General features: G+C 42.4%; 1 protein-coding gene across 1 annotated transcript in view; it reads left to right on the forward strand.

Annotated features, from left to right (window-relative positions):
• The window catches only part of LOC109476378 (vacuolar protein sorting-associated protein 13B-like), a 50,224-nt gene extending 27,786 nt beyond the window's left edge, over positions 1-22,438 (forward strand). Inside the window, exons 38-52 of the mRNA XM_019777312.1 lie at positions 335-510; positions 802-969; positions 1,474-1,693; positions 2,529-2,729; positions 3,419-3,556; positions 3,891-4,095; positions 4,206-4,454; positions 4,643-5,908; positions 6,412-6,588; positions 7,319-7,489; positions 8,022-8,201; positions 8,724-8,826; positions 20,422-20,530; positions 21,354-21,494; positions 22,104-22,438. Coding sequence (XP_019632871.1) covers positions 335-510; positions 802-969; positions 1,474-1,693; positions 2,529-2,729; positions 3,419-3,556; positions 3,891-4,095; positions 4,206-4,454; positions 4,643-5,908; positions 6,412-6,588; positions 7,319-7,489; positions 8,022-8,201; positions 8,724-8,826; positions 20,422-20,530; positions 21,354-21,494; positions 22,104-22,334 — 3,735 coding nt within the window. The 3' untranslated portion in view covers positions 22,335-22,438. The remainder of the gene's footprint in view (positions 1-334; positions 511-801; positions 970-1,473; positions 1,694-2,528; positions 2,730-3,418; positions 3,557-3,890; positions 4,096-4,205; positions 4,455-4,642; positions 5,909-6,411; positions 6,589-7,318; positions 7,490-8,021; positions 8,202-8,723; positions 8,827-20,421; positions 20,531-21,353; positions 21,495-22,103) is intronic.
• The last annotated feature ends 1,812 nt before the right edge of the window (positions 22,439-24,250 follow it).

Genomic DNA, 24,250 nt, shown 5'->3' on the forward strand with positions numbered 1-24,250 from the left:
TCCCTTCGCCGCCCAAGTCAGAAATGGGGTCATGCCAAATAAGGCAAGCTCATGAATATTAATATTCCTTGGTTCGTAGAGTAGAAGATGCCATGTTATACGGCAGGGGTAGGGGTGGAGAAGGAATTCGGAGCCGCTGCCCCTGCCATGGGAGGATGATGTGTGTGTGTGTATGTGTTTGGGTTTGCATGTGTGTGTGTGTGTGCGTGTGTGTGTGTGTGTGTGTGTGTACATATGTGTATGTGTGTGTGTATGTGTGTGTGTGTTTGTGTGTACATTTGTACATGACATGATTGTGTGCATGTGTGTTCCCATTCCGTGTCCATGTCCCCAGATTGTGCTGAGCCCAGTGTTTGTAGTTCGGAGCTGGATCCCCGGCCCACTGCTCATGAACCTGGAGACACGCAACCTGGGTGAGAGGCACCAGTACCAGGTCATGGGGAAGGGCAAAGGTCATGACCTCTACAACATCGAACCTGAACTCTCACATCATGTCACCTTCCAGTTTGGGTGAGTAGCCTCCCGGATTATCGATGAAAATGTTTTAGGAAGACTTTTCCTCAGTAGACTGTCCCAGTGAGGCTTAACTTGTCACGTGGCTTCTTTGAAGTGTGATGTCAACACTGGGTCAAAGGTACATGTATCTGGTAAACGATGTCGGCCTCCATTGCGGTTCAGTGAAGGGTGGTGGGCCCTGATGTATATTAGCCTCCTTCACCCCTCTCAAGAAATAGTCTTGTTCAGTGTCCAAAATCGTTTGTACATGTACTCTATTATGATTGTATTATTTTCTCCATGTAGGAAGACTGGTGAGCCGTCCAGCCCCACCATCCGTCTGAACTCTGACCTGATCGGTGATGTGGACAGGAAACCCTCCCTGCCTACAGTGGAGAAACTCTGCAGCATGGCAGAGGGGAGGGACAGGGACATGGGAGAAGCCTGGCCCTTCTCTGGCCATGCTACAAAAGAGTAAGATTTGCAGTAACTGCCATGCAGCATCATTGTAGAATGTTAAAAATATGTTACATACAGCAACGTTAGGGAGTGTATCCTTGCAGGTGTGGACCTGTTAGACAGAGATGCTTCACAACTACTGTGTTCAAAAGCTGGAAAAACAGATGTCATCCATGATTGTTTACATTCTGGTACATGTAGTTTGAGGTGGCACAACAAACTGAGTGTGCCTTGTGTGGGCTGGTTTATAAAAATTAGCGCCAACCATAAATGTAAGAAATATGAGATAAATGCACAACTATGTGAATTTAGTAAATGACAATCACACAAAGATTTTTCATTCAAAATTTGGTGCCAAAATGTAAGTTACATAATGCCCTGTAAAATTGGGAAATAGAATGATGCATAAAATTATGTTATACAATGTAGCTACGTACCTTGTCAATTGCAAGGTTTGGGAGACTGTAACAGATTTTGATCTTTTTTTTATATTTAACTGAATACTTGTTTCATAAACAGTGACTCGGATGCACACCAGGACGTGGTGGTGTTCCAGCCAACCACAGAGCTGAAGGTGACCTTCGCAGAACACTCGCCGTACGTCGACACCCTCCTGCTGAACGTCGCACCCTGGTGCCTGCTGGGAAACGACACGTCCATCCACCTGGCCCTGGTGTTGGCTGGTGGGGAGACCTTGGATCTGCCTGCGGGCCAGGCTATTGCTCCACCAAAATTTAGGGTAAGAACAGGTCCAGACAAGACTGGCAATGAAAACATACATTGCCATGGCGACGGTGGTTGCTGTTAGGGTTATTGTTTGCATGGCACTGCCTCATTTCATGATTTTGAGGAAGACTTGGTACGTACCTGTTAAGTCTAGACAGATACAGTGTACTCCTCCCCTGAGTGTATACAAAAATGTAGTGAACGAGCCCCAGGGTCACAGAAAGTAGGGCCCGGGGCAGAGAGGTCTTCCCAAGGGTTTCCAGGAATGTGGGCATAGATGTGGGTCAGAGACATGCCTGTGGACATTCTGCATTCCTGTGGACAAAATGCCTGTACCATCCTAGAATTTTTGCAAACTGCACACAATACTGTACCATTAGGCTCCTCCCTGAGACGTCGCCAAAAAAGCCACTAGTGAAGACCCCACGGCTTGTAATACTTTTTCTGCATCTGGTGCAGGTAGTATTAAAACTGACCCGGATCATACTTAAAACTGTTCATAAACCATTTATTGATAGATAGTCAATACAACTAAATTGGATAAAAATCCACGTTCACCTACATTTGTGTGTAAACCCCACACATAGACATAAGGTCAATGACCAGGACCAGATGTCTGTCTCCATGGTAACTAGTGATGTACATGTAGCAGACACCCTGTGGGATACATTATGTAGCAAGTTGCAGGACAGAACCATAGGGGCAGGTCACTATATACATTGTACATAATAAAATCATTATGTTTGAGTAAGAATAAACAGTGATGTACAGTGTGGGACTAGACAATGTGTTATACATATTCTTTGGAAATGTTACATTCTAGTTCAAAATATGAATTCTCTTTGCAGGGAGAGTTCTGTATCAGTGTGAAGCTGCCTTGTTCAGCTGAAGACAACACGTCGAGTCTGCCCCAGTCCCTCCCCATCCTACTGGAGACAGAAGACCTGTTGTCTGTTGCTAAGTATGGAGAACGACTGGTCATGCCACGGGAGGGACTAGGGCTGCTCAACATTGTCATACCACCACAGCAGATAGGGGGCGCCACTAAGGTGGGACTGACTATGACTTTGTAGCACTCTTCATGAACTAAGATGTACAGGCTAATATATATAATTTTTAAAGAAAAGTCATAGTATGTATTATGTATAAGGTCCTGAAATCACTGTGGGAAAACAAGCCAATATCACGAAGGACAGGTATATTGTTTATTTTGATGAATTATCATATACAGGTTCTTGAAATCATTACTGTAACAAACAAATGTGAAAATTGATGCATATGAAAGCAAATGTCCTCCTCTTTCCCAATACTAGTATTTTTCCAATTATCGATAGTCATCATGTCTTTATCAGAATGCAATGCACTCTGCTACTGCTAGGGGGCATTGAGGTAAGAATGTAGTCCTCAACATTGCAAATTCAGCTACAATGTACTTGAATTCTAGTAAAATGTTAAACTTTATTCCAACACACAGTTTACAGAGAGATCAAATTTTCAGAGACCACTGTCGCCTTCATCAGGATCATAATGAATGACCAATCACTTCACAAACCGTAACTCTCGCGAGATCACGTTGTGAAGTGATTGGTCATTAATTATCCTGATGAAGGCAACAGTGGTCACTGAAAATTTGATCTCTCTGTAGACTGTGTGTTGGAATAGAGTTTAACATTTTACTATAATTACTACCAACACAGATGAACTTTTAAGATGGCACTTGAATTGTGTCTTCCTGTAGGTGTGTTCCCTATGTGTGTCCTCTAGTGTACAACATGGCATACAGATCCTGCGACTTCAGGAGAGAGTGTTCCTCACTAACCTGAGCTCACGGCCTCTCAGAGTACAGGCTATCACTGCTGATACAGACAGCAGGAAGGTCAGTACAAACATGTGTTTTAGACATGATAGTAAAAGGTGGTCTTGTGGTTGGGATTGTTGACTTAGAATCTGAAGGTCCTGGGTTCAAATCCCTAGCACGTTTCAATGTTGTGTCCTTGGGAAAGGCACTTACATGCAGCTATTTCTTTACTCAACTCACTTCAGGTAAAAATGAGTTACGTATTGTAAATAGCTTTTATTAGGGACATTCTCAAACAAAGGTTAAAGATATCCAACACTGTATGCTTAATGTCATCAACAAAATTTTGAATTTTTTGCCAGTAGAGTACAATAAGATCATAATGATAATCCAATTTTTCGAATTGTTTTAGGGGGGTCTCCAGGACTATGAACTCCAAAGCATTGAGGTTACCATGGCAACATCTAAGAACAAGGACACCATGACACCCATAGCATTATGGGATGCCATCGGAGCTGACCAATCAGAAAGCAGTAAGGATGCCAGGTGGTTTGACAGAGGTGTGCAGTACATCAGGTTCTCTCTGGCCAATCAGGAGGGTGCTTCCACTCCAGAAGGTGAGTTTGGCAGCTGTTACACTCAGTCTGATTGGTCACTTTTTGGTCATTGGTCATGTTTTATTCATAGGTATGAATGTACAATAAAGGTTATCATGATTATTATCCAGGAAATTCCAAAAAGGAGACTTGGAGCCCTGCCTACAGACTTGGTTCTCACCTGAGATACTCGCTGTCTGTCCCTGACTGGGCTCCTGATGGGACCTGCCAGTCTGTTGCCATGGTAACCACCGTGAACGAGTCACAGGGCCAGCTGTACGTGGTGCTAGATGAGGACCCCAGTCCCAGGTTCATCCTCCATAATAACTGCACCTGGATGCTGCACTTTGGAGAAGAAGCTACAGAAGAACAGAAACTAGGTGACTATCATAGTGTACTAACCAATTTTCTTATTATAATAAACAAAAAGTATATTTTCTAAAAATTCAACAACAGGAAAATTGCAGAAAACTAATAATGTGCCCAAAAATTGTTATTCATAATTGTTTATAACTTTGGTCTATACCTGTGTCTATAATTTATCATCAACTGTGTTTTTATCTTTTAGATGGTATTCCAGTCAAAGAAGAGCTACTTCTGTCAGGAGTTCCCACAATTCCTCCAAACAGCAACACCTGCTATTACCCAGAGACCCTTGCAGCATCATTCCCAGAATTCACCGAGGCATCAAACCTGAGCAGCCATGTTCGCATCCGTCTGGCCGGAGAGTACTACGGAGCAGAGTGGAGCGAAGACGAGGGGTTTCTATTCGAAGGTCTTCTCTGGACCCAAGCCATCGACATCTGTGAGAAAAAGGAGCACCAGATTGGGCTCCCAGGATTCGGGGAGGTGAGAGTTCGAATCAGCAGCGTGGGAATGTGCAGACATGTTTACATCGACCCAGTGAAGAGAGAAGAGATTGGCAGCGACTTGGAGTTTGTAGAGTTCGATGACGTATCAGAGGAGGTTAAAGAGGGAAAGAACGGTAAAGCACCATCCAAACACACAGTTTCCCTGAGCGCCAAGCAAGGAAATTCCTCAGAAGCAAACAAAACCCCTCCCTCAAGCAAGCTTGCCTTGCAGTGTGCCGTTTTCCTTTCAGAAGCGTGTTTGATTCTCGTTGACGAAGTGTCGAACCCTTCTCTAGCCACAGAGCTGTTGAGGATAACAGCCGACAAGTGCTACGTTGCCTACCATCCCATCAGCGCAGATACAGAAATGTCAGAGGAGCTTCTTCAAGTGAGTGCTTGGAGATTGCAGGTAGATAATCAGATTTTTCACAGGGGGAACTATGACTTCGCAGTCTTGTTATGTTCAGAGAACCAAGAGGACGAAGGGCTTCAACACAGGAGAATGTGGTCCATCGAAAAGACCGCCGACTTCTGGGCGTACCATAGCATGGTCGTCGCCAAAGTCGGTTTGAACAGAACGTTGTCCGACAACAAAATGGCGGTCGGGTTTGTGAAGCTTACGCAGCGACCGGTGACGGTTTACATCGAGGACACCTTCATCTATGACATCCTCAACCTGATTGGTTCCTTTTCCATCCCTGCCGCATCCGACAGCACAAATCAACCAATGAGGACGCAGGTACTACCACGAGAAGTGAAGGAAGCAGCGGCATCTCTGATTGGCCCAGTGAGCATCCCAGAACTGACGATAGAAGAGATGACGATGCTTGTAAGCGTCCATGCCTCGATGAAAGTGTTCATTTCCTCAGACCACACGCGTCTGACGTTCAAACACTTCTCCCGCACTCCTGTCTTTACTGTATCCAGGAACCTGGTTCAAGATCTGGCCTTGCACTACGGCTCTGGAGCTCTTTTCAGGGCAGGTAATACTCTTTTAGCCAGTTATTAAATTAAAAGAAACTCAACAAATAAGTTTTACCGCACAGATTTCACACCATTTGGCAATAATTTCCTGATTATGTCAACTTCGAATTCCTTAAACTCATCATTTTCCTGATAAACAGAATCATACAAATACATGTAAGTCAATTGATACAATTTTGCATTTCTGTGTAGTAGTAGACACAATATAGTGCAGCTCATATCTCTCACTTTAATTGTAATCACTCAAAATGGTCAGAGTAGACAGGTAGCCATTATAGTAAACATGATTCATAATGTCAAAAGAAAAAATAATCTGACATCAGAGACTACCAGAAAGTTGTTGCAATGGTAAGGTAGTCCTTATAATATACATATATATGTACCAGTAATATATAATAATGTGGCTCCTACAAATGCATACACAATTTACCTAAGACTCTAGATTTGACTGTATCCTATAGCTAAGAGATTTGAAAAGAAATTCCTCACTGTCACCTTTCAGGTTGGGTGCTTGGTTCCCTGGACATCCTGGGCAGTCCTGCCAGTTTACTGGGCAGTATCAGCAGTGGGATATCTGACTTCTTCCGCCTGCCGTATGAAGGGCTGACCAGGGGACCCGGGGCTTTTGTGTCAGGGGTCACCAAAGGTGCCTCCTCACTGGTCAGACATGTGTCAGCAGGTAAGGTACTCAACGACACTGTATGTATCATGAAAGTTCATCTGTGTTGGTAGTTAAAATGTTTAAAGGTAAAACTTTTGGTCCAACACAAAAAATTCTCTCACCTAGAGCTTTCGACCAGTCACTCTGGTCTTCCTCAGAAGACTGACCCGGTGAAGCTTGTCATGTTATAACAAGACTATTCCTTGAGAGGGGTGAAGGAAGCCATATACATCAGGGCCCATCATCCTTCATTGAACCACGATGGCCGCGGGGGCCGACATCGTCTACCAGATACCTTTGACCCAGTGTTGACATCACACTTCAAGGAAGCCACCTGACAAGTCTCACTGGGTCAGTCTACTGAGGAAAAAGACCAGAGTGACTGGTCGAAAGCTCTAGGTGAGAGAATTCTTTGTGTTGGACCAAAAGTTTTAAGTGCAGCCATAACACTGTAAGGTTTGTACCACTCTTAACATTACTTTTTTCGATAAGTATGGTGGGTTCGTAAATGTTGTGTGACCTCCAGTTAATGTCCTATTCGAATGACGTCCCTAAATGAAACTGGGTACTCGTTTTCACCTGAGTAAAGTGAGGAAAATTGTGTAAAGTGCCTTTCCCAAGGCCACAAGATTGGTGAAATGGTAGGATTCGAACCTGGGATGTCTTAGTTCTGAGCCAAACCCCCTGACGTTAACACGGCCCTTCACAATTATAACAACAAGAATCATGTGTATGTCTTCTCCCCCAGGTACGCTGACGTCCATCGTGAACCTGGCCAATAGCATCTCCCGTAACATGGACCGGTTGTCGCTGGACCAGGACCACGCCCACCGTAACCAGGAGTGGCGGCGGCGGCTGCCGGCTGGGGTCACCACCGGCCTGGTGCAGGGGCTGTCTGGGCTGGGACTCAGTCTGCTGGGTGAGGAAGAACACAGCTGCTTAAAGATACACAATCTCATTTGCTTATGAAGCAAGTTTAAACTGTGATTGCTGACACAAATAAAAATAGACTTATCAAAAGTTTATCTTGAAAGTTCATCTCGGTTTGTAGAACTTGTGAGGCAAGTTTGAACACTCAGTAATTTCCAACACAATCAATATTGTGTAACTCCAGTCCCTATAAAGGAGCAATTCACTGCTTTTGCGACATCACATTATGCACATGACACGTGACTCAGGAGCATATATAGGTTGCAGGAACTCTGTTGTGCTCCCATCTTTGTTGAGGGATTGTTGTGATGCCCTGAGGTACATGTAGATGGCCCCTTTGATACCTAATGAGACCAAATGCTCAGCCGATTCTATTATATGTTGAAAATTTGGGTCCAACTTCTTGTGTAGGGAAAAGATTTGCTTCAAAATGACTTAGTAATACAGATGAAACTTTCAAGATAAAATCTTCAAGTTGGTTTTTGACGAAAATTTGCTATTTTCCCATCCGCCCTGTTTAGGTGCGATCGCAGGTGTAGTGGACCAGCCCATCCAGAGTATCCAGTATGCCATGGACAGCTCGGAGCAGACCGTGACCCAGCGAGCCACAGGGGTCATCTCAGGGGTCGGGAAGGGCTTAGTGGGCGTGGTGGCCAAACCCATCGGAGGGGCGGCCGAGTTCGTGGCTCAGACTGGACAAGGTAAGATTTGCAATGTTCACTGTTGACTATATTATACAAAAATTAATGTATGTCTTTAAGACATTAAAGATATTACATTTGAACAAGTCATTCTATGTAATGTAGCTAGCTGCTGCCGCACCACGTGCTTGCAAAGCTGGTGTGTTGTGCCATAGGGCGGTTATAACCGCTATACAGATACAGACACAGAAAAATATGAACATTTAAAAAAGCTTCGATAGCGAGACAGGGATTGTCTATGAATAATTGGGAATGAGGCAGAGAGATATTCTGCTGTGCTTAATTTCTTCATTTGTTTTAAAGGCGTGTAACAGGTCACCTTTTGGGTAAGTTGTTGACTAAATAATCTAAAGGTTCTGGGTTCAAATCCCTAGCTGGTCCCTATGTTGTGCCCTTTCATGGGAAAAGCCCTTTTACCTTTTTCTTCATTCGACTCAGGTGAAAATGAGTGCCTGGCTTCAGGTGAAGTGCAGATCTTATGTTTGGATACAAATTTTAACCTTTTTATTGGTTTATCTGCAGGTATTCTCCAGGGAGCAGGTCTGACCCACCTCCCCAGACCCAGATGTACCCCCACCATACAGGAGGCTTGTGATGCTGAGAACGGACAAGTCAAGTACACATGGTAACATGGGACTTTTATACCTACATTGTATTGCAAGGAGAAGATGAACCATTTTTTTTTCTGGGGGCCTACAAGGCCTGGGTGCCATCTTCCATAGTTTCTGCCAGCTCCTAAGCCGTACAGTACAGATCGCGGGATAAGCATCATCGGGATTCGGGATTTTGCGGGATATCCCGCGGGAGTTTGCGGGATATCCCGCGGGAGATTGCGGGATATCCCGCGGGAGTTTGCGGGAGATCACGCGGGAGTTTGCGGGAGATCACGCGGGATTCTTTCGGGACGCCTTCGTGTCCCGCATACCGCGGAGCAGAGAGAACTTGGTGCGAGACACTGTGGGTCCTGGACACCGCCGGTGCGGCGTCGTGCCACATTTTTTTTTCGTCATGTCCGGCGCTCAGCCTGTCGATGTAGCCCCCTGACGCAGATTTGCCACACCCGCGCACGAAAGTAACGTTATCTGTACTTTCTACAATTTTTACGAAGCTGTTGTGCAGCATGAAGGACGCAATTATCATCCCACTGCGCTGCACTTGCGCTGTATTGTCGGGCACTGCTGCGATCCATTGTTTTGTTTTCGCCCTACGGCGCGCCATTTCCATTGTAGCAGGCGTGGACGGCCCGCATGCAAATGAGCCAGATCGTGACGTCATGCGCCCCCGACGCTGGCCGAGAAAGGCCGAGAACAAACCGAGTTACCAGCAGTTCCGCAGATTTCCATATATGGGACGGCGCTATCGACGAAAGGAAGGAAGATGGCGGACATTTTGATAACAACAGCATTTCGGCGATGTGCGACAAAGATGGATTTACAGGCATTTTATGAATATGTATTACTACCTGTTTTTCCGCTTCCTAAATATTAAAAAAATATTCACCACGGCACTGGCTCGCCGGACACTGCGGTAATCCATTAAATCATCGTTTTGTTTTCGCCAAATTTGTAGCAAGCAGGCGCCTGCATGCAAATGAGCCAGATCGTGACGCCATGTGCCCCCGACGCTGGCCGAGAAAGGCCGAGAACAAACCGAGTTACCAGCGGTTCCGCAGATTTCCATATATGGGACGGCGCTATCGACGAAAGGAAGCGGTGAAGGAAGGAAGATGGCGGACATTTTGATAACAACAGCATTTCGGCGATGTGCGACAAAGATGAGTTTACAGGAATTTTATGAATATGTACTTATTTTTCCGCGCCCTAAATATGAAAAATATTCACTAACGGATGTATCTATAGCAGCTTTATAACGTTTTTGTCCGGAAAAATCATACATTTTTCCTCGATAGTACAGCAGAATTTTGTCGTTGTTGATCAGCCTTGCTGTTCTCGACGCATGGATTTTGGACATTTTTTTTTATTTGTCGGTGTCTCCGTGGTTGTCTTTGACAGTTATGGGAAGTGATATTCATAAGAAGGATATCTTTAGCATTCAAGTTGAAGCTACCTGATAGATACGTAAGTCTTCTTAGTCATTATTTAAATGCTATAACGAAACTGCATATTTCTGCTTTTACCGATGTACAAGTTATAACAGTAAGTACATGCGTTGTGGACCAAGCAGATGTAATGAGAGTATGTTTTTGTTACATAAATTTGCATTTCGAGTAGTGCATTGTTTCTCTAAGTTTAATGCCGACTTTCAAGAAATTTGTAAGCAAACCCTTGATGCTTCGTAACTATAATGACTCTTTAGTTTAGCTAATGATAACATATGTTTGAAACGAGCATAGATCTGTAAAATATCTTTTTTGGGGGGACTTTTATTAATAAGATGATGATACTGATTTATAAGACAGGCTACTTTAATTAGACCTACCTTTATTTCGAGTACCTCACAGTTTTCTGGGGGTTTTTCCAACCAATGTTTTAAATGCTCAATAAGTAACTCATGCTAATAACTACATGCAATCACAAAGACTCACATAATGATTTCAAACCAACTTTATTTGTACATCCCATTTGGATTTCAACACTGAACTGTCATAGATACACAAATACACATACCATTAAGATAGAGGGACACAGTAACATATCACAGTAACATATCGTACCTGCAAGTTTTATCTGAAACACTCAGACTTTGAGAACTATGGATCCAACTGTTTAGAAATCACTGCCATTATTTTGTTTATACTTCATATATGGTAACAAAGAAAAATTCAACATACACCCACAAGGGTATGTAAACAAGTGCAGGTCAGTACAGGTAGACATCAGAAATACAATTATCTTGCTCTAGTCTAACTAAGGTGCATATATATGCAGCATCCCAGATAAAGGATTGCACATCCAAATTTATAAACAAGGCAAAACTTAACAGAGCTGTATCAGTGACATTGCAGCATGCAAAGTGTAAATTTAAGCAATGGGCATGTTTTCTTTTGCCTGGAGTGCCTTGCTTCCCCTCTTCTTCAGGTACCTTCCCCATTCATCAATCTGTTTCACGCATTGTTTCCATTCGACTTCCATGGCTTTGTCGGATAGATGGAAGTACATCTGTGTTGCTTCCCTGATCCGTCCTAGCTTTTCTTTATCATGAGCACCCTTTCCCTTTGTGCCAGAACAATTTTTTGAAAGGAACTCTTCAGGTGTGATAACCATTTTTGAAAGCTTTTGTGCAAACTGTTGAGAATAGTGACAGCGCATTCTGAGGTCCTGTAGGTCTGTGCCAAAGTATGTATCCATGTTAGATCTCCCAAGAGAAGAAGAAGCAGTAGAGAAAGAAGAAGAAGCAGTAGAGAGAGAAGAAGATGCAGTAGAGAGAGAAGGGGAAGCAGCAGGGAGAGAAGAGGAAGCAGCAAGGAGAGAAGATGCAGTAGAGAAAGAAGAAGAAGCAGTAGAGAGAGAAGAAGATGCAGTAGAGAGAGAAGAGGAAGCAGCAGGGAGAGAAGAGGAAGCAGCAGGGCGAGAAGGCTCAGTCCAAGAAGAAGAAGAAGAAGAGGATAGATTGGAAGAATTGGAAGATTGTGTGGTGATGTTGCGTGTCTTTGTGATCAGAGACAGAAGCAGGTCGACCTTTTTCTCAAGGCCGAGCAGCCGGTCGACCTTGCTTCTCATCTCTGACATGTCGTGCTGAAGTGCGTCAAGTCTGTCGCTGTTCATAGTGTCCATGACATCTGTGAATAGTATGTCTTCGAGGTCTGTTGTATTTTGCAGAATTGGTGATGCTGGTGCATGTTTGTCGATGTCCTCCTCACCATCACGACGCACTGGACTGGATGCCATGAAGTTAAGTCGGAGAGGGGATTGTGTGGGAGGTAGGTGGGGAGGGGTACTGTGTACTGAGGTTGGTGTCTCTTTGCTGTTGTTGTTTGTTGGTGGTGTGGAAGCATGAACATCATGTGTGTGTTTATAATTACTTGTGGTTTCTGTTGTCGTGTTGACAGTCTGCTTTGTTGTTTCTGTTGTCGCGTTGACAGTCCCTTCTGTAGGTTGTGTTGTCGCGTTGACAGTCCCTTCTGTAGGTTGTGTTGTCGCGTTGACAGTCCCTTCTGTAGGTTGTGTTGTCGCGTTGACAGTCCCTTCTGTAGGTTGTGTTGTCGCGTTGACAGTCCCTTCTGTAGGTTGTGTTGTCGCGTTGACAGTCCCTTCTGTAGGTTGTGTTGCCGGGGTGGATTGTGGCCGAGGAGCAGCGGGAGCCCGAGACACCACAGTGAATGACTGTAGGAAAGAAAACAATGGTTGAGTACATTGGCAGATTTTTTTTAAAAAATGAGTGTGTTTAAAACATAATGACCGTTTATGGGCTATGAGTGCATACCTCAAGCTATTTTGATAGATTTTCTGCTGACAACAATTGTGTAGTACTCTATATATTACAGTGCATTTTCCCCAAGAATACTAGAAATACATGTATAACCAGCCATGTGTGATTCTTAGATACTTGATGATTATGATTACAGTTTTGTTTCTTACTTTATAAAGGTACTAGTATTACTTTTTGAACGACCATTATACATGTAAGTGGTGATATTTCTTACTTCTTTTTCTTTCTTCTTAGCAAAGGCATCGATGTCCGGCACCTCTTCGTCATTGCAGTCCAGATTAAATACCTGAGCTGTCTCCTCTGAGCCTGTTTGATGACAGAAAGAGTAAAGCAGCTCAGTCAAGCATTTATTCATACACACATTAGATTTAGCTCCAAGATGACGTCATTAACTAATTATCGATAAAAATACTAATCCTAATTATTACACATGAATAAAGGAAATTTTTGTTCATGGGAAATACGATTTTACAGGAAACATTTCATGTTATCAGAGTAAAGAATGATAGTTCCATGTCCACTCGATAGCTAACCTTGCTATTCATTGACTCAACAACAAACAATTGCTCTAGTTGAGTTACATACAACAGATAAAATCATGATGATGATCATAGACAATTGACTTACGTCCAATCTTCATGAGACGCCCATCCACCATTCGTTTGGCATACGTCGCGGTGACAAGGTCTCCCTCTTCTGCCGTCTTCCATCCGGCGACGTCCGCGGCCAGTACTTGAATCATCCGCCCTCCCACACTGATGATGGCCTTTTTAGGGGACTGAAAGAAATGGGATCAGCAACTGATTGTCACCAAGCTTGTGCCGAAGAATTATAGATTATAGTTTTGCGCCTGATTTCGAAACTAAACAGGCTGTAAAATATCTGTAAGTTACACCAGCTGATTGGGGACATGCAGATCAGCCGGGTGAATATAAAAATAAAACATGCCTATGTAAAAGAACAAGATGTCAGGTTAACTTAATGTTGAAAACAATGTAGAAAATGTAATGTAGAAAACAACGTACCGGTGCCACCTCTCCCTCTGTTGGCTGTTGTTTCGGTTGCCTCTTTCTCTTCTTTCTCGGTTCGTTTTCTTGTGTGTGTTGTGATTCATTGTGGTTGTTCCTTTCCTGGTGCGTCTCTGCTTCCCACTCTCCTTCCCAGAATTTCTGCCCTGGCGTATACTCTGTTGGTAGTCTTTCGCAGTCAACGTTGTCCAGGATCTTTGTTACCGCCGGTCGCGAGGCTAAGGAAAAAATTGATGGCCCAACGTTACTAATGATGTTTCTAATCTACGACCCACCGTATTGTCTGCCTGTGAAAATCACTCCCCCAACCCCTCCGCTATTCAATCATCACGGGCATTTTTGCGGGCTATCCCAAATGTATGTAGGGGTGCTTCTGAAACATTACATTGACCACGAAAACGGCTACGGTAAAAATAATACGTGCATCATCACAAGCCTGCTTGCAGACAACGTATAAAATTACATGCCGATTAAACAAATGGAACCCTGTGTTTTAGCTGCGAACGCGAAAAAACGACTAATCACAATACTCCTAGTCATACAGGAGGGACATATCCTTCACGGAGTAATGAGTAACTATACGTAGCGATATAAAGTGCCAAGATGTTAGCCTACACCGCGGTACCGGGCTTCGGCAGGAAAGGGTAGAAGATATTGTCCAAATAGATAACATGCCAGGCGTCCGGTCCGCTCAAGAGTACATTTCAGTAAATTACTAAATGTATAAAATCAACCTCACCTCCTAATGCCAGGATTAATCCTGGAACATCTTCGCCATCCCAGTTGACAGTTACCCACTGTTTAATGGACAGCGGACCGTCGTCCCGGACGACTTTTTTGGTTTCTCCAACTCCAGTTTGACGGTCTCCAGGGAACCAGAAAAGGCACACGTTGGGTCTGAGGACATGGCGCGAGGGCTGAGTCCGTGTAGGGCGCCGATTAGAAGACGTGGGCGTCTCTTCTGGCGAGCCGGACATGGTTCGGTTTGACGTGAAGTCAGGGACAGAACGACTGATTTTCTCCGCAGTTCCTAGAGTACCTTTTATGCCCAAAGCCCCGCCCATACGTGGATCGGCGCGTTTCTCAAGTTCGGAGACTGTTGGGTAGCATTGTTCGCGATTTGATTGAAGAACAACAGGAACCTGGCCTCCCCTGGTTGAGAAACTTTTTTTTTTTTGCTGACAAAAAAGGCGGACAAAGACTCGCTTCACACCTGCAATAGAGTCACGCTGGAAAATAACTCGTCGAGCGAGGCGCGGGAGAGTACTGAACTTCAAAGACTGTTGTTATAGCATTGTTCACGATTTGATTGAAGAAAAATAGGACCTTGGTCTCCCCTGGCTGGGAAACTTTTTTTTTGCTGACAAACAAATAAGTAGCTTCTCACCTTGTACCCACAGTAAGAGTCACCCTGGAAAAAAGGCGGGGTGTTGGAATAGCACATTGTTCACGATTTGGTTGAAGTAGGGTTTGTCCCCGGGTGCATTATAAATCACGGAGGCGATCAATTACAATAGTTTTATATATATAAGTAAAGTGCCGGAGAGATATTAATCGAACGATGAAACGACTTCCAGATTTGTCGATTCATCGCATTGTGACACTCCGTAAGCAGGGTATGAGACCTGGGGCAATAGCTAAAACACTAGCTAATGAGGGACTGCCTGGATGTCGCACAGCGGTGGAAAAACATGTCCGTAATCTGGATAAGGGCATGCCCATCATCTATCGCCCACCGAAGGTCCGAGGACTGGTCAAGATGACAGTGGAGCATGATAAATTCATCCATGCACAGCTCTGTGAGAACGGCGAGCTTACGTCAGTCGACCTTCAGAGAATGTTACATGACACGTGAGTAGTAATTGCACAAATATCGTCATCAAAATAATGTCGGTTGTATATGTCTTTTAGGGCAAAACGCAACGGTTGAGACTGTAGAAAGATTTGGAATTTATTGCATTTGTCAGGTATGGCTTCTCTTGGTACTCTGCTTTTTATCTACTAGTATTTTTTTCGTTATGTTCGTGTTTCTATGCATAGCTAAACTGTCCGCCAAGTAACAATACAAGTAGGCTTGTTTCTGTTTATATTAATACCCGACAAAAGTACTAGTACCCTCCCCACCAGGCCTCACTGCAAATTTGTGTGGAGTACCAACTCAAGATAAATATAATAAGTAGTGACGATTTCTCTACCAGCCTAAACAGTTTATAAAAAAAAAAGAACAAATCGAAAGCTAAGAAGAAATGGTTTTCGGAGACTTGTCAAACTGATGGGCGAAACCTTAGTCAGCTAGGTAAGCTGCTGTCCAAAAATCCCTGAGATCCTTTTATTAGAGGACAATATTTCAAATATAAAAAAGAATATACAAGATTGAATCGAGAAACTAAACTAGACCACAAAAACATTTTTCAACAATCTAGGCCTGGGTAGTCCATGGTGGTTAGCGACAAAACTCTGGCTGCCGAAGCTCCAAGACCCAAGAACTCAGTACACTCGTACGTCGAGTGCAGATTCAAAAATTCCGCAAAAAGCCAGCATGTGCCGGCTTGTCGTATACGTCGCTATATACTGCTTCAAATTCACAATACCAGCTTTGCATTTCTGTGGTTAAGTTGCATTTCATTTTTGGCCGGAATTTTTTTTTATTCGCCCGCGCGCACTAGTTTGGGGGTCTTCAGAGGATGTCATCCATAAAATTAAGTCGCTGTTTTTCCTGTATTAGTGAACGTTTTTCCTTGAATGTACGGACCCTTTTGTTTACATTCCTGATCTTATCTAGTCCGTGTCTGTTTGTATTTTTTTGCAAAAAAAAGAAGCTTGGCACGTTGTGTTTGTTTCTTGGGGCTTCAGTTTAAAACACAGTAAATTATATCGAACACCCGCTCGCGCTAGTGTGTAACGATACATTCAAGCAAAGGTCACTCAAAATCACTCCAAACTTGCTCCAAACAATGTGCCCGTCGCCCGGTCGCGGCATCGTAAATTTTGTAACAATAGCGGGGGCCGCTCGCGGGCGCTCTGTATTTATGTAAATCAAGGGGTAATCGGCATATAGCTTATATGTGTCAATTGTTTTTTCACACGAGTCGAACGTTGCTGAATAATGTCCTTGCTCTATGCAAATGATGTCGTAATTTTCTCGGAAACAGAGAAAGGACTTCAATGTGCCATTGACTAAAACACTTTCTGTGCAAAATGGAAATCCCAAGTTAACCTGAAAAACACCGAAGTTGTATTTTTTAACAAAACAGGGCGCATATACAGAAATACAAGATTTTATAGACATCTGAAACCAAGGAGGTTGCTGAAACCTGTATACACAATGGAACGTTATTCACTTTCGCAGCCTACAAAAAACTGCATTTCGGCGATTTCATACTCCACTGCACACGGAAATCAAAGTTAGCAATAACTACAAATTTATATCTAAAGTAGCATGTGCATTACTTATTATCTAGTAATAGGGCCGGACAAACCCCTCGGGCTCAACTCCCCCGTAGCGGTAATTTAGATAGGCGGGGGAAGGGTTCTTGGCTGCCGAGGGAAAACGGCTAACGGCCCAATACTAGTTTGGCATCCATGGTATTTTAGGTTAGGCGTGGTTGAACAAAAGCTACTGGATTCGATAAGCTATTGAATGATATATTCTGATATATTCTTTTCGTATTTCTGTAGGTTCGAGTTGGACGTCAGCCTATCGGTGATTAAGAAGCACCGATATGCCCTTGGCTGGGTTAAATCTGGGCCTCGGTACTGTCAGGCTATTCGCGAAGACAACAAGGGTATACGGCTTGAGTGGTGTAAATCGATGAGAGATAGCGGCGATACATTTGATGACGTAATCTTTACAGGTCAGTATGCGTTTTGTCCTTCGTTCTGGGCATGCTAACAGTTTTCTGATGAAATAGTTCGTTCCCTATTGCAATTTTGTACTACAAGTTCATTTGCAAGGGTGATTGGCATTTTGCGACTATAATTCGTAAAGGTGGAAGACAATTATCACCTCTCGCCTGTTTATTGAAGTGCCACTTTTCACACGTCTTTATTCAAATGCTACCTTGCCGAAAAGATTTATATTTTTTTTCTTCTTTCTTTCTATTTTGTTCAGATGAGTCTCTAATCATGTTGGATACCCACGCGAGGCTTTGCTTCCGGAACAGATGGCACAAGGTGCTGAAGGACGAATTGAAGCCAAGAGTTAAGCATCCAGTGAAGGTACATATATTTCGTTACAGTTTACTTTCGCACCACCGTGTTGGCGTATTTTAGCTTACTCTCTTAGTCTCTATAGACATAAGTTGTTCACGATTTGATTGAAGAATAATAGGCACCCACAGTAATCGCTTTACGGCGGCCGGCCCCTGCCGGGAGGGGCAACTACAGGCCGAGGACGGCAGAGTTTGCGTTACACAGACTATCAATTCGCCTGCTCTCCTTTCATTTCTTTCGCAGGAAAGCAAACATATGATGTATTTTTTCTTTCTTTTTCTAGATCGAAAATCTTTGGCATGAGTTAAAACACAACCTGCGGAAGTATGTGAAACCCAGGAACCGGGCACAGCTGGTCGAAGGGATTGAGCAGTTCTGGTCGCGTGTTGACGTGGAGAAGTGCCAGCGATACATCCGCCACATACATAAAGTGATACCTAGAGTAATAGAGATGGATGGAGGAGCTTCTGGATTCTAAGGCTACTAGCTGACAAGACAAACCTATCTTCTGAATCACTTCGATGACTGCTATAAGTAGTAAAAAGCATTCACAGATTAAATTGAGAGCAAAATGTGCACATGAAGTTAATGACGCCAATATCTACTAGTTAATTAGATGTGTTGTGGCGGGGCGCTCGAAAGGGGGCATTCCTGATTTTTAGGAACGACAAACAAAAGCATGAAATAACAGGGCGATAGTTAAAAGTAATGTTTATTAGTTACGACAATATTTTCTAGGCATGGCGAGTACGCTTGATTCTCTACAATTTCCACAAAAAATATTACGGCCCCGCGCGGTCCTGAAGCCCCTTGATTGCAAATGAGATTTAGTACGCATAGATTTGGTAATGTTGTGGGCGAGAAGACGAAGGGCGCAGAGTTTAAAGTATAAAGTACTAGTATTCATTTGTTTGACAAACATCACTAGATGACAAATAAAAATTGGTAGAAATGAGGAAATGTGTACATTGTGTTAGTGCATATATCTGAATTAGAATGAATTCTTTGACGCTATGACATGGCTGTCACCGATTCGGCAACGTAAACATCGTAAACATGGCATTGTCATTTAATGATTAATTGCACGGGCACACACTTTTGCTAATGTACGATTGTCGAGCAATGAAGTTCATTTATTTATGTTATACTTTTGAAAATAAAACACTCTAAAACTGCAAAACCAATGTTCTTGACATGAATGAATGTATTATATGATACAGTCTACAACCAAGCTCCTTGCTACAACAGACCCTTCCCCTCTGCAGAAAAAAAGAACATTTATAGAACTAGCTAAATATTGATCTGCAGACGACAGCTGGATTCTACTATAGTTTTGTTTTGGCGCGTTATCCATTTAATATTCAATAGCCAGAGAAGTTGGTGGGGGTAGCGACAAAACAAACGACCATATATAAAAAGCTAACGATCATTCCCCCACAACCTCTGCATGGAGAGTAGATAAAAGCACTACATTGTGCCGACAGATCGACGAGTCTCGGGAACGGAGTACTAGCAGTATCACGTGCAGTATCACAGTGTAGCAGTATCAAGCTTTCAAATCTTGTCGTGGGCGGGTTCCCGTCTGTGCGCTATGATTGGCGAGCCGCGGCGTGCCGACACATGTAGCTGCCTGTCTGCTGCCTTCGTGTCGTTGCCATGGGAACCACCCAACAGCGTGGCAGGCGAAGCCTATCAAATTCCTGATCGGCATAAACAAAGGCCCAGGGCCGCGGCGTAAAGAACTGTTGCTTTGCAACGTTCTCTTATCTGTATTATATAGTTGATCTCTCTTCGTGCGTCACCCGTGGTTACATGGAGAAAAAAAAAGAAGAAGAACATCTCGAGTGGTGACACGGCCACGGCACCGACAACATCAAAAGCAGCAGCGGCCGGTCGGGCTCCGCACGGTCGGACACAAAGCATTGTCGTAACAAGGTTATATTATTTTTCTGTTGTTGAATTTGCTCTAAAATTAAGCCACCAAATTTTCCGATATCCATAAATATTTGTTCTACTACTAGTATATTTTCACGCAATAGAATCGAACACGTGCCGCTTCGCCGGTTCGTAAAAAAAAAAAAAACAAGAAGGCGCCAGCGCTTTCCCGGATCGATAAACCGCCCGCGTAAGACTTCAGTCTCACACCGAAGTTTGGGTTGCGGGAGACGATCAACGTACCGTAGAAAGCCTGCGGGATCTCCCGCAAACTCCCGCGGGACATCCCGCAAACTCCCGCGTGATCTCCCGCAAACTCCCGCGTGATCTCCCGCAAACTCCCGCGTGATCTCCCGCAAACTCCCGCGTGATTTCCCGCGGGACTTGATGCTTATCCCGAGATCTGTACTGTAGTTTTCTTGTTTTCTGTCTTATCGCCATGCTTTTTGTATATTATTAATAATAAGAAGACCACTTGTCTAAGACTACTTTTCCTTAGTCCCATGGGTCTTAAACAAGTTTGACTGACAGTGTGTAGGTTGATATTTTGTAGTTACTGTAACAGTTACAGTAGTGATGTTTCAATTGTGTTTGAACCAATCATCTTGTCAGGAGTACTACAAATTTTGACGTTGAATTTCTCTTCTGTGTTCCAGGAAAATGCTGCAGGCATTGTCTCTTCCTGACATCTACCTGCACCTGCCAGGCTCCATGGTGACACCTGCGGGACAGCTGCACCCGGTCGTGCTGCTCCTCACACCGCTGGTGAGAGCTGCTAGTCATTGCTTTCCTCAAGTCAATCCTAACTGTCCATCACAATTAGCAGTTCAACCAAATTTATTTATCTATTTCATCATAAGACGGCTGGGTAGCCCCATTCAGCTTGCATTACCTGTTTTCCAGAGGCCCCAGCAAAATTACACTACAAGACATTGTTACATACAGTAAGACAAGAGTGGACAACATACAGTAAACATAAAAGTCTGATGCGTCAAAACAGAGGCATAGTCCTATACTCAAAGTCCTAGCCGTTCAAAGGTCAAAAACACGGAATGGATCCGGAGGTCAGAGGTCAGGTTTCATGCGACATACAATGTACGTTTCAAGCCAGCTTTAAACTGAGATAGAGTTAGTACATGTCTTAGGTCTGCTGGAAATATACAGGCAATTAGTGGATGAATGAAAGAAAGAGTGTGTTGGTAAATGTTAGACATCCAGGTAATAAGATACGCCAAAAATCAGTTACTCAAGCAACTGGATATATTTCCAAAATCATTATCCAGTTGCTTGAGTAAATGCTTTTTTGGTGAGAGTGGCTACATTTCCATCAAAAATTTGCTTTTTGTATGTTTTTATTTTTTGTATTATTTTCTACAATTTGGTGGGCAGGGCTATATGGGATCAGTCTATTTGGCAAGAAGATTATGTTCCACAGTCATGCAATTCATTGTCCAATTCACTGGCAGACATACTAGCTTAGAACACTGCTGTAAACCCTTTTCCATCGACCTTATAGCAAGGACAAAGTTTTAACATCAGTTTTTTTCTGAAACAATGACGTTAAAGACTTGGTTTGTTTCCTTTCCAGGTGCTGTTTGTTGTGAGTGTCGCTGACGACACCCAACAACAGGCTTTGTCCATCCTGGACATCGAGGTCAAAAGGTCATCACATGACCCGGGGTCAATCAAGGTCAAGGTCAGCCCACAGAAGGCACCAACTGCCAGAGAGGTCAGTCTTTACTTAACAGTTGCTGTTACAGATATCAGTCCTCCTTCACAAAATTTACTGGCAAGTTTCTACCAACTTGCAAGAAGGAAAAAATAATTATAACTTTTTTTAATTCTAAAATATCATGCTTTCATTATAGTATGGAAATATCATAAGATAAACCATTTTAGTCTTAGGAAGATGTGAAAGAGTTCTTGGTTTTTTGAATTATTAAATGTTAACTTGAATGTTCATTTGGTTCAGAATGAACATCTTACATCAACATGGGTTGCCCTATTTTAGTTGCAATCATTTTGAACCTTTATCCTAGAATTGTGAATGGCAGAAGTATTAAATGTGTAATACTGATCCTTTAGCCTCTACTGGGCTTTGGGAGGTGGCTGGAAAGAGTAGAAACTGACCAAGTAGAGAGATAACATACCAGGGGAGTTGATCTGCTTGAGAGTACAGTTTTTTTTTGGGGGGGGGGGGGCGGCAAACTGTACTCTCTGTCTTGTTATCTCTCTATTTGGCCAATTTCTACTTCTTGCCTTCCAAAGCCTGGTAGAGGCTACATTTGTACTGATCCCAAGCATTTGAACATTTTCTCACTAAATGACTTTTCTACAGAAAGAAGAACAAAAGGAGAGAGTTTCAGAGTTCATCGACATGACACTGGGCCTCCCTAACCCCAGCCCTAGCAACGCCGAATCAGACACACCTAGCGACGTGTCTGCCATGCCCACTCCTGACTTCCCTACAACCTGCTACAAGTTTGAACTGAGGGAACAGTACAGGGACCTGTTTGTGTCCATGTTTCAACAGGCCAAGAAAAAGGCTCAAAGGAAGGGCTTCTACTGAAAACTTTTTTTTTTCATGCTAAGCTTTGTGTACAATCTTGCAGTTTGAAAGGGAAAACATTTCAGAAACATGAGATTTTTTGTGACAAAAGATTAAAAACTAGAGAACAGTATACAGGGACCTGTTTGTGTCCCTGTTCCAACAGGCCAAGAAAAAGGCTCAAAGGAAGGGCTTCTACTGAAAACTTTTTTTTTTCATGCTAAGCTTTGTGTACAATCTTGCAGTTTGAAAGGGAAAACATTTCAGAAACATGAGATTTTTTGTGACAAAAGATTAAAAACTAGAGAACAGTACAGGGACCTGTTTGTGTCCATGTTCCAACAGGCCAAGAAAAAGGCTCAAAGGAAGGGCTTCTACTGAAAACGTTTTTTTCTTGCTTTGTGAGAATAAAAGAAACCATCAACTTTGAAAGGGAAAAATATCTGTCAGAAACATAATTATATAAGATTTCTTGTTTGAAAGAAAATGATTCATTTTGCATAGTCACCATAGTCTTCCTTGAAGTTTTATAATTCTGATGCAATACAAATGCTTGCCTGAAACAAGTGACTGGCCTGTTCCTATAACTGTCAAATAAACCACCGAGTGAGTGAAGTGAAACAGGAGGTTTATGAGCTGGTTAGTGAATGTAATATATTGAATTTCTGCATTTCATGTACATTGTATGTCTGCTACTTTCTAGGACAGATTATGTGTACAAGGTGGGTGGTTATGTCCAATATTGATAGATTACTAGTATCTTTGGAGATGGAAGGATATACTACAATAGATGAATATTATGCCACACGTGCATGTGTCAGAATGTGCATTGTACATCAAGGTAAATATTTTTACTATTAGAAGGTTTAATACAAACATTGTAATTGAGATATGTGCACTGAACATCTGCTTTATAAATTGATGTAAAATATTTTGTCCCATGTCTAGCTTAATATTTAAACCCTGTATAAAAAGCCATGACTATCAAAAGCTGCACAATACTTGTCAAATAGACATTTAGAAGCTACTTGCACAGATATTAACTACAATACAGTAACTGTTGTATTTACATGTATGATTCGTTAAGATGTGATACAAAATTTAAAGAGTGAATCATTCTCAAAGAAATATTTAGTGGTTGCTCTAGATGATCGACATGTGCATACTGTTAAATTTCTATTGAAAAGTCGACATGAATGACTTGCAATAGTACTGTATATTACATACAAAGAGACGTATTTAACATATTGCCAAGAGACCAAAGTGCCTTAATATATGTATTCTTGCTATTTGTAAGAACTGATGTCTGTGCTATATAATAAAAAATTGTCGGTAAAAAAGTGACTCTGTGCTCTCTTGTAAGGGTAAATTGACTGTAAATCCTGCCTTTATATAAATGTTATGTTATATCATGTTATATATATATATATATATATATATATATATATATATATATATATATATATATATGTGTGTGTGTGTGTGTGTGTGTATTTATAAATATGTATATATACATATGTATATACTATAGATATATGTACTTATAAATATATACATATATCTCTATATATGTACATATGTATATATGTACAAATATATAGATATATGTACATATATATGCATATATGTGTGTGTGTTTACATATATATATGTATATACGTATACATATAAATGTATATACGTAAACATATACGTATATACGTATAGGTATATACGTAAACATGTTAATACGTAAACGTATACGTATATACATATACGTATATACATATATACGTATATACATATATACATATACGTTTATACGTGTATACATATACGTATATACGTATACGTATATTTTTATGTACGTATATGTATGTGTACGTATACGTATTGGTATATGTACGTATACGTATTTACGAATACGTATACGTAGATACGTATACGTATAAGCGTGT

Source organism: Branchiostoma belcheri, unplaced genomic scaffold (genome assembly GCF_001625305.1).
Source record: "Branchiostoma belcheri isolate BF01 breed outbred unplaced genomic scaffold, Haploidv18h27 scaffold37, whole genome shotgun sequence".
Lineage (NCBI taxonomy): Eukaryota > Metazoa > Chordata > Leptocardii > Amphioxiformes > Branchiostomatidae > Branchiostoma > Branchiostoma belcheri.